At 44.8% G+C, this 10,557-nt stretch overlaps 1 protein-coding gene across 3 annotated transcripts; it reads left to right on the top strand.

The window, feature by feature from the left end:
* gja4 (gap junction protein alpha 4) lies at positions 1-4,064 on the top strand. 3 transcript variants are annotated; one of them, XM_069195598.1, is made up of 2 exons: positions 1-151; positions 2,377-4,064. In XM_069195598.1, exon 2 carries the CDS (start codon positions 2,385-2,387, stop codon positions 3,459-3,461), a length of 1,077 nt encoding a protein of 358 aa, XP_069051699.1. In that variant the 5' UTR covers positions 1-151; positions 2,377-2,384; the 3' UTR covers positions 3,462-4,064. The 3 variants fall into 3 exon arrangements, with proteins under 3 accessions (XP_069051699.1, XP_006631393.2, XP_069051700.1); XM_006631330.3 differs by having other exon boundaries at positions 1-155; XM_069195599.1 differs by lacking the exon at positions 1-151 and adding an exon at positions 1,274-1,344.
* The last annotated feature ends 6,493 nt before the right edge of the window (positions 4,065-10,557 follow it).

Here is a 10,557-nt window from a genome sequence, read left to right as displayed (position 1 = left end):
CCCTTTGCTTTCCTGATACGTTAGCTCCATTGGTCGGACGTGACTTTAAAGAACCTCGACAGATGTCGGAAAGACACAGCGCTGTGTAAAAACTCGGAATAAACAGTTATTGATTAACGTCCTTGGTAACTGGCGAAGTTGATAATAAAAGGCAGGTAAGCTATCGGTGTTCCTTCTCTTTTTTATGCCAACAGCGTTTTTCTCGATGTTTTAAAGTCACATAATCTCGACTTCAGTATAGTAGAGCGGATTTCACATCAAAGCTGATAGAACTGAAGCTCATAGACTGCTAAAACTAGAATAAGGAACGCCAGAGGATGTATTAAAACTGAAAAAAAAAACGTTTCCCTCTGGCCATATAATAAGAGTTGAGCAGACAGACTGGGGGACACGTTTATTTTCTGTCTATAAACTAGTTGAAGTTAGAACCTTTTCAATATCAATGGGCGTAATAAGTATAACTATGTTTGTTTCTCAGCGAAAGATCTACATTTTTAAGTTTGGATGAAACTTAACTTCCTGAAGGAATCGTTAGTATAGGATTGTAGTGGATCCAATGTTATTGCGACGGCCCATCGCAGTTCTTACCTTTAACCTTTTACCTTACTTGTCTGGAAGTAGTGCACTTGAAACAAAAGGACTGAGGACATTCCAGAATGAAACAACAGCCTCAATGTGACATATTACAGATTACAGTCCATGTCCTATAATACATTTTTATAATAGAACGAATAAATGTTTTTTAACTGGGGACAGTAATTCCTAATGGAGCTCAAGTCTCTGGAACAGGTGCATAGACAATGGCCATTTGAGTGATAATAATAATAATAATAATAATAATAATAATAATAATAATAATAATAATAATAATAATACGGTTAACATTAGTAAGAGATAGTTGTCAGTTTATTTGATTCCAGTCTTAACCCGGTGGTTCAGCGGCTGTTATAATCGGCTTGAGCTTTTCTTGAGAGGCGGCCCTTCGGAAAATATTCGCGAAACAAAACATTCCGCTCGAGCTGTTGTTGCCGCAATAATTCGTCTTTGCCAAATTAGGCAACTGGGCAACTTGCCAGTTTGACCAGCTTTTTTTAAATTAACCCTTTAAACGCCCTGTTGTTGTTCTTAAGGGATTGGTTTGATTGCCCGATAGCAAAGCGAAATAAAGTTATTTGGCTTTATATAACTTACTTTCTACTTGTATTATTTGTTGCGATGTCCCGAATAAGTTTCAGAGTACACCCTGTCTTCTCTGTCGTTTCTGAAAGCGGCGGGTGGTCTTTAGCAGTCGTGTTAGTAGCAGCAGCATCACACGGAGATATTTGCGGTAGCAGCCTGTCACAGGTATGGTCTCTTTCTTTGTTTCATGTAGGCGACTTCAGAAGCGTCTTGCGATCGTTTCGATTACAGCAGGGGTTGGGTGAATGGACGGCGGTGATCAGGGACTAAAGTTTCTGTTTCCCCAAATTTTGTTCCGCCCAAATTTACGAAACTAAAACTGGTTTGGATATGAACACCACTGGATCCCAAAATGTAGGAGCTAAATTTAAAAAAAAAAACGTCATGGCGTATACAGCAGTCAGCTATTGCTCTGGGTTCGGTGTTTGTCAGATACAAATTACCCGGCTAAACAGCAACCTCGGTGATCTTAGGTGTGAATCAATCTGGAAAGGGTTCAGTTAATCTATTTGAGGAACAGGAATGAAGAAAAAAAACAAAACATTTTCCTGAGCAGAAACACCATTCTTGGATTCCACTTTAAAAAACAACAACACTGTGCTTTCAGGGCATGCTTCAATTCCAGTAAACCACAGCTGATTGGAGCAGCACAGTGAAGTGGGGTTGAGGTCCTGGGCTTGATTACAGCCTGGGGATCCTTCTGGCGGAGTCTGCATGTTTACCCTGCATCTGTGTCGATCTTCTCTCGGTGCCCTGGTTTCCTCCCACTGTCCTAAACCCTCTGCCCAGGTTACCGATTGTCCCCCGATTTGGATGTGTTCTCTTGCAACGGACCGGCGTCCCATCCAGAGCACAGTCCTGCCCTGTGCCTTGTGCCTGGCGGGATAGGCTCTGGCTTCCCTGCCCCAGTGAGGATACAGCACTTACTGAACGCGGATGAATGGCTGATTGTTTTATAGGCACAGAGGGAGGAATACTTGATGGGCTCTCCTTATCTGCAACAGAAAAAGCCAGAGGTTTGGGAAAGTACGGGTTAAGAAAATTTGCGGATGCAGGAAAAGCTGAGGCTGTAGGTTGTAGGTATCTCTGTAGACCGGAAACAAAAAGACTGAGAACATCCCACAATGAAACAACAGCAATATATTACAGTCAGTATACATGTACGGGTGAACTGACCTGCCTGTCTCTGGCCTGCAGCGTGGAGGATGTCCAGGGCCGACTGGAGCTTCCTGGAGCACTTCCTGGAGGAGGGACAGCAGCACTCGACGGCCGTGGGCAAGGTGTGGCTGACGGTACTCTTCCTGTTCCGGGTCCTGGTGCTGGGCACGGCGGCCGAGTCCGCCTGGGACGACGAGCAGTCCGACTTCGTCTGCAACACCAAGCAGCCCGGCTGCGAGTCCGTCTGCTACGACAAGTCCTTCCCCATCTCGCACTTCCGCTACTTCGTGCTGCAGATCATCTTCGTCTCCGCGCCCACCATCTTCTACTTCGGCTACGTGGCGCTGCGGTCCAGGCGGGACAAGAAGAGGGGCCGGCAGGAGGGGCCGGGGGAAGAGGGCGGCGGAGCAGAGCGGGTCGAGGAAGAGAAGACTGGGGGGAAGGAGAGGCTGGTGCAGGAGTCCCCCTCCCTGAGAGGTGCCTTACTCTGGGCGTATGCCATCAGCACCTTGGTCAAATTGGTCACGGAGGTGGGGTTCTCCTTAGGGCTGTGGTACCTGTACGGCTTCACCATCAGTGCCCGCTACGTGTGTGAGCGCTCTCCGTGCCCGCACAAAGTGGACTGCTTTGTCTCCCGTCCCACCGAGAAGACGATTTTCACCATCTACATGCAGGTGGTCTCCGCCGTGTCCGTGCTGCTGAACGTGCTGGAGCTGCTGCACCTCCTGCGCAAGGGGATCGTGCTCAGGCTGGAGGACATGTACCGGCTCAAGGATGAGCGGCTGGTGGAGATAGCCATGACGCCAAGGCTGGGGTCCCCGCAGGGCTCTTCCCCGCTCCACCCAGAGAAGGGCTACATGTACCTGCCCTTGGACAACGAGGTTCCCAGCAGCACGCGTCTCCCACAGCCCTGTCAGAGCAACAACGTGCTGGGCATTGGGTCTGCGGACTGGGAGGGCCAGGCCGATCCAAAGAGCACCGCACCTGTCCAGCATGAACTCCCCAGCTACAACTGTGTGGTCACAATGAAGCCTTCCACCCCAAGGCCTTCTCAGTCCTCAGGGAAGAAGCCAGGGAGCAGGAGCTCAAAAGGCAGTAAAGGGAAAAAGGGTCAGTATGTTTAGGGCAGTTTAGAGCACTAGTTCTGAATACAGGCATGTGTGCACATGGGAACAGGTGGGAGAAGCAGCCTGAAGGGGCAGGATGGGGCCCAGCCTCAGGACTTGTCCGTGGCTGGGAGAAACTCAGGCCAGGCGGGCTCTGACCCACACGCGAGGTCCTGTGCACGTTTGGGAGCTGGACTTTGAAATCTCTTGGGATCAAACCAGGGATGGGCAGCAACTTGGGAGTGGCTTCCTCTTGAACCGGCAACGTCCTGGGACTGCAGCAATCCCAGCAGGCCGTTCATGGCAAGAGGTGCTCCAGCGTTCACTTCTGCTTTTGTTGTCATGGAGACACTTTTTCAAATGGTAGCAAAACCACTGAACACGCAAAAAGCTAATGCTTGTAAAAAAACACTCTCTGGTGCTAGGAGAATATTTATCAGACCTGTGTATTTAAGCATAAGAATTTACCAAAGATAAAATGTGATACATGCAAGGTGAAATGAATGACAAAGAGTTTGAGATTCAACAAAGTGGAAGTTTACAATCGGTACAGAAGTGTTGGTATTCAAATGTGTTTTAAAGAGGTGAAACGACAACCGTACAATAAAGAATTGAAATCCGTCCTTGTATTTTTATTTATCTTGTGGTCGTTTGCTACACACTTGAGTGATGCCATAAAAACATTTTTTGAAATATGCTAAACATAAATAACAGGCTATGTTATTTGTAATTAAATAATAAATTAAAATGATAAAAATTATATAAAAAAATAAAAGTAATAAACTTACAATTCTACAGCAAATGTACATGTATACATGTAATATTGAAACCCACTAAGTTTTAAAAGCTCTCACTGAAATGCCCATGGAGGAATGTGTATAAAAATGGTCAGACAGACTGGAGAATTAGAGAACCAAGAGCCCATCTTGGTTCTGAAAAGCCACAGGACTGCAGATCTTACTACCTTTAGATCTATCTGCTCCTACAAGACCTGCAATCTATTTCATTCTGAGTCCTTCCTGCTTTATTCCACTTTATCTTAATTAATTCAATATTAAGTACATGACTGATCTAGCGACCTGATTGGTCCAAACAATCATTTTTAATCTCTTGTTAACTAGAAGCTCACCTGAAACCTGCTGCTTTGTGGTTGTCAGAGGGTTAGGGCATCTCCAACATATTCAACAAACGAGGACCTGGAGAAGCTTCTCTAGCACTGGAGGGCTGAGTTCATAAGTGCTCATCTCAGGTGGGAGATCTGGGATGCTTGACTGAACCGAACACACAGTTAATTGGACCAACCATCACAGAATATTTAATATCGCCTATCATATGTATTCAGTGTTATTCTAAAGGGTGCTTTGGTTAGATAAGCTCAAAATCCAAGATAAAATATTTTGTGGCCACAAAATCCAAGATAAAATATTTTGTGGTTCTTGTTGCACTTACAATCTTAAGGAATTAATCACTACACAAATTGACTTCTTATCAAGCTCTTCAGCTGTGTCTGAGTAATGGTCCTAACTTTACAACCCACGGGTACAAAAAGTTGCCCGTGCCCGTCTCTGAATCTGGTTATGATAACTAAGAAGAAGAGAAAAGTAAAGGAAATTAAGAAAATCCTTAGCAGAAGGTCCAGCAGAGATGATTCTACAGCACACACAGTATGTAAGTGCAGACCATGCAAATTCTTCCTTTTAGGTGCTGATCTGAAATCAGAAGACAGGTGGCCCTGCACTGTCAAGAAACAGGAGCTTGTAGGATTCTTCATATGGTGCAAAGCTGAGTCACGTTCACAGCTATGTGCTCGGCCCACACCGCCACCTGAGTCATCCCGATTAAAGTTAGGTTAAAAATGAACACAGTACGGGATTTCCTGCCATCGGAAAATCAACACTAATAACAGCTCACAGCTGAGACAGGTGGCGGACATTTTTAAACTTCCCTTTTTCCCCAATTAGACACTGTAGATACAAAGAGGGAGAGAAATGTACTTTGAGCGATGGTAAACTACAAAACAGGTCCTGGATGAAAAAGTTCTGTATTTGGACCTCCTGTGAAGCTTTACGGATGTTCAAGGAAAGGAAAAGAGTGTCTTATTTCATTTTTTCCTCTCCTTCTGGGCAGGGCTCATTGCTGAGATTTATCTACTGTTCATGCCAGTAAACTTTAGTAACGCCAGCGTGACAGCAAGTCATTATCCCTTGAGGAAATGTTAGCTCGTCTGGTAGTTTCCTGGGTGGGTCTGGCTGGTCTTTACAAATTTGATCTGCCTATCAGATTAAAAAAAAACAAAAACAAAGGGAACGTTAGCTTCTGACATGAAGCGGACAGAATATTAGTATAAGGAGAATAGGCTTCATGAACTTTCTTTTCCAAAGTGACAACTTTCCATTAGTAAAGGAAACCTGCTCCCTCAGATGCATTCCATAATGTCAAATTTACGGATTGATTTATGGCTTTTGTCTAGCAAATTGGCAACTGGTCATCATTTGGAGGGCACACTTCCTCTTTTCAAATGTTAGCAGCAAAGCCCAGATAAAAGAAGCCAGTAGTCCAGGCTGGGGCTGTGGGTTCTCCCTCTGCCACTTGCCAGTGTTATGACAGGGGTGTGAGTGCCTGTTCAGGGTCAGAGGACTGAGACGCAGGCTACAAAGGTGACTCAGCAGCTGGATCAGAGACATCCATTTCACTTCCCATTCAGAACCCACGGCTGACTATAACCACTTTCCAGAAACTTTCTGAGTCGATTATTCTAGTCTGTCCTGATTACGGCTCTCCTCTAGGGAAACAAAAGCAGGCTGAATGTATTTCTGTGTATTCCTAGAAGGAGATACAGTTTTTGTTAAACGATTACCTTATTTGGCCCCCTGTGCAGAAAAGAGGAAAGGTTCATGGCGCATAATGTTTTGTTTAAATAAGGGCAACAATCTCACCCTCTCCTCAGAAATGAAAAACCCAGTACCTGGCATTTGCCACAGTGGAGAACAGCATTTTGTCGTCTGTGACTAGCACATAGGTCAAGGTTTTGATTTAAATTGGGCTTCAGATAGACCGAGTGTGTATTTGACCTTCAGGAAATGATCGAGAAAATGCAAATTGTCTTCTTTTTTAGGAAATCCATCCCTGCAAGTGCTCAATAGATAAAAAAAAACTGAATTAATCTGGTTTCCCTGTCTTTGCCGTCACCAGCTGATGTCAAGGCTAATACCTGCAGTCGAGCCAGCCTGTCAGAGAGGGTTTCTCCAAACGCCAGTCTTGCTTTTAAGAGCTGCAGAGACCAGAGCCAGCTGGTCACAATGCTGGGGCACTGCGTCGCCCGTCTGCGTGCGTGACCCCCTCTACAGGACTAAACTGTTCCCCTGTGACCCGGAGCTCTTCCTGTATCCTGACATTGTTGCTGCGACCTCAGGGCTGGCTTCCTCTTCTTTCGCCATGGTACTGGACAGTCACTGCTGCACGGTTTCCAGAAACCCATTATTTTATCTCTTTTTAAATGAAAACATAATCACAAAGGATTGGGCCTTCCTTGCTCTGGTATTGCAGATCCAGGCTGGTGAACGTGCCAGTTCTCTACTGTCAGGGCAGGCAGTCTTCCCCACACATTCTGGCCTGTTTTTTCCTGCCAGCTGTAGTGATGAAAAATTCTCTTCCAGCGAAAGTCATAGTACAGCATCACAACCTGTATTAATAGAAAGAAAATACAATCTAAGAATTTCACCACTCGCCCAGGGTTCGTAGGCCCTAGGCACTTTCACTCCGAAATGTTCAAAAAGAGGGGTAAACGCTAATTGAATTACGTCAATTGACATGATGCACTTTAAACTATTGAGATGACCAGGGAATTCGCACAGAATGAAGCTCGCACACCCCAACAACATGTTTATTTACCTCCACCCATCGGACTTGAAACTCCTCCAAGGGGTTACACACACACACACACACAGGGTAAGGGTAAGGGGACTTCAGTTTATGGTGGGTTACAAGGACAAATCAGCAGACACTGACAACTATTTACAATGACTCCTCATAAACTGTTCACTATTTACACTGCCCAGTCAATCTCCAGTCCACACACTGACCTCAAGTCCAGCCCCTCGGCTGCTGCCCCCAGGCTGCCTTGTGGGCACATAGCTAAGGGGTGGTGCAGCCCCTAGCGCTACACTATCCTACTGCTGAACCCCGTGATTGATGGAGCGAGTTGAGTGACCATCACTTCGATACAAAATTAACATTTTCACATCATCACTTCAGATTATAAGTACGCATATCATGTAATGAAATATTAAGTGTTCATAGACATGTTTATACAGTTTAAAGCACAGATAATCATTAAAAACCTGGTTTCAAGCAGGTGTACTCAAACTTTTGATTGGTACTATATATATAAGATAAGATCACTTTGTTGGCCAGATACAATTTCTTGCATTAGAAATTTGTCTTTTCATAGACCCCAGCTTGCTCTCCATGAGACACACAGACAGGGAGAGAAGCTGGGGGTCAGAGCGCAGGGTCAGCCAATTATACAGCGCCCCTGGAGCAGCTGGGGTTAAGGGCCTTCCTCAGGTGCCCAACAGAGGAAGATTCCTCTGCCGGCTGTGGGAATTGAACTGGCAACCTCCCAGCCACAGTGCCACAGCTCCGCCATATATATACAAACATGGGTGTGGGACTTTATTTTATTAGCTATTTTTGTTCTGAATCAAACGCCAGAGGGAAGAGCTGCTATACCTTTTTCCCAGGCTGTGCATTGTTATCTCGGGGTGAACCAGCACTGGCGGATTACTCCTGACAATGGATAATTGTGTCTCAGAATGCTCATTGTTTTCGGGAGGGACATCCAGACGGAGAACTGTGCCATTTCCCAACAGATAACTCTGGCTAGTGTCCACCATCACAAAACACAGCTAAGCTAAGCATTTTTTTTTTCATTTGTGCGAACAGATTAAGATGTTTACAGTATATGCATTTTCCATGAACACGTTTCTTTTAAGAATCAAGTCAAGTTATTCACAACCTCCTCACAATGTCTAGAAACATAATGTTTCATGACTAGAGAAGTGTCTCTTAGATTTTAGATGAAGTTTGTGACACTGGGAAGAGTAAACACTTCTAGCTTCAAAGCAGAGAGGATGTTTACTGAGGTCTGGGGTCCCTTGAGCAGAAACAATAGGAAAGTTTATCTTAGTATGCCTAGGCCAGTTGTGGATTAATGATTGCAAAGGAGCAGGGCAGAAAGACACAGTATAAATTCACCTTAAGAGAGGAGAAGGAAGAAACAAGGAGAGCAGGGAGAAGAGAGAGAAGTCCAGAGGAGTTGGGACTTGAAGCTTGCGCCAGGCGAGACCCCCTACTTCATGATCATCCAAATCAAACCTGACTGGAGCGAAGTATTCAAACCTCGTTAGAGAGAGCATGCGATTCTGTGTTCTTAGGGAACTTGGGTTTCCTGGTACCTCAGTTAGAAAAGTCTTTCCTGATCAGGGTGCATTTTATGGAGAGGGATATAGGCCCCCATTTATTTTGTGGCATCCAGGGTACAGAGAGAGAGATTTACCTGTAGGTTACTTTTTATTTAGTTAGAGGGCTCATCTCTTGTGTAGCTTCTGTAGGCACATTAAGAGTTGAGTGCTTGGTAGCAGTCTGGGGTTTTCTGGGTGACCAGAACGTTAGGCCTCTGAAACGCCTTGTCTGTAAATACTGTGTATAAAGTAACATGTTTTGTTGTGTGTTGTCATTGTTTTAAAATATCTGTCCAGCCCCATTTGTAACAATATAATGTAAACTTGGTGTGTTGTATGTTTTGTGTCTTGTGTAGTTTATTGTAATAAATATTTGTTTTAGCCCAGTGTGCCTGGGTTATTACTCCTGTCAACAAAGCTGTGCCAGAGACTAAAGAATTCACCTGCCTCTAGTTATACCAGCCACTCGGGTATATGGCTAGAAAATCACTTACATACAAGTCGGGGGTTATGAATAATTATTTCACTGATTGACTAAACCGCTCAGACACTGATTTTCACCAGTTTCATAACACCCCATTTGTAACAGTTTGTGTTTTGTCATCATTTTAAAATATCTGTCCAGTCCCATTCGTAACAATATCTTGGGTCAGTTTTTCGGAAAACTGAAACTGTACAAAAATGTTCTGGGGAGAAGCAGGTTTCAGACGTAATCTAAAGTCATGAAAAGCTGGGAAGGTTCCTGGTCCTGTTCCATTGTCTCAGGCCGTCCTCGTTTCTCAGGATTATCAGAATTATTCATCAGCTGTGCATTGTGCTGGAGTCACCCTAAGCATCCTGCCTGCAGGAACTGAAGCCAGCGCTCTCTTTATAGTGAAACAATGGGGCACACCAGCCTTCTGTGGTGAACAAAGTGAAAGAGCTCCTGACCTCCAGCTGCCTCTGCTCCCTGGCCTGCAGCGGACAGCACAGCAACTGACCCTGCAGGCACTCGTCAGCGCTGGCGAGGTGACCTCTACAACACAGGGGTCACCTCGTCACAGGGATTACTTTTCAAATTCAACAAGTGGCGAGGAAATTATACAGTACTATGCAACACCTTGCCTTTTCGAAGCAATATCTCCCATTTTATTTTTTTTAAAAGTAATCCCTTACACAAGTAACACTTAAGAATAAATCCACAGCAGCTGCATGTTTCTTGTGTAACATATGATTTAAAAAAATTAAGAACACGTTATTCCTTACACGGGTAACCTGCAACTGCAATGGGTAACTTTATAGAATGACTTGGGCCTACTCTATATAGGATATGGCACGATCTACGGCGCCAACTGCTGGTGCACAGGAGAACTCGCTGTGTGAAACAGGCAGCGCAATCAGGGACCAGGAGGGAGGAACAGTTTAATTGAACATTATTATGGAGAAAGTATTTCCTGTCCTGTCATCTCTCTGCAGGGCATGGTCCTTTCCCCAGGGAGCTCTCGAACGAGGATAGTCTACTCTCAGTGTCTCTTCCTGTTTACACTGCCTAATAGTGGTGGGCTGGGACCGGATTCACTTTTAATGCAGACCTTTTTAATGTTTTGAAATTAGTATCTTAATGGAACAGACTATCCAGCCATGGCACTGGGTTATAAAAAACAATCTCAATA

Source organism: Lepisosteus oculatus, chromosome 11 (assembly GCF_040954835.1).
Source record: "Lepisosteus oculatus isolate fLepOcu1 chromosome 11, fLepOcu1.hap2, whole genome shotgun sequence".
In the NCBI taxonomy this organism is placed as follows: Eukaryota; Metazoa; Chordata; class Actinopteri; order Semionotiformes; family Lepisosteidae; genus Lepisosteus; species Lepisosteus oculatus.
The sequence above is the reverse complement of the archived record's forward strand: the minus strand, read 5'-3'. Positions and strand labels throughout refer to the sequence as shown.

Coding starts and splice junctions, on each gene's coding strand:
- gja4 (XM_069195598.1), top strand. CDS start 2,385: ATGTCCAGGGCCGACTGGAGCTTCCTGGAGCACTTCCTGGAGGAGGGA.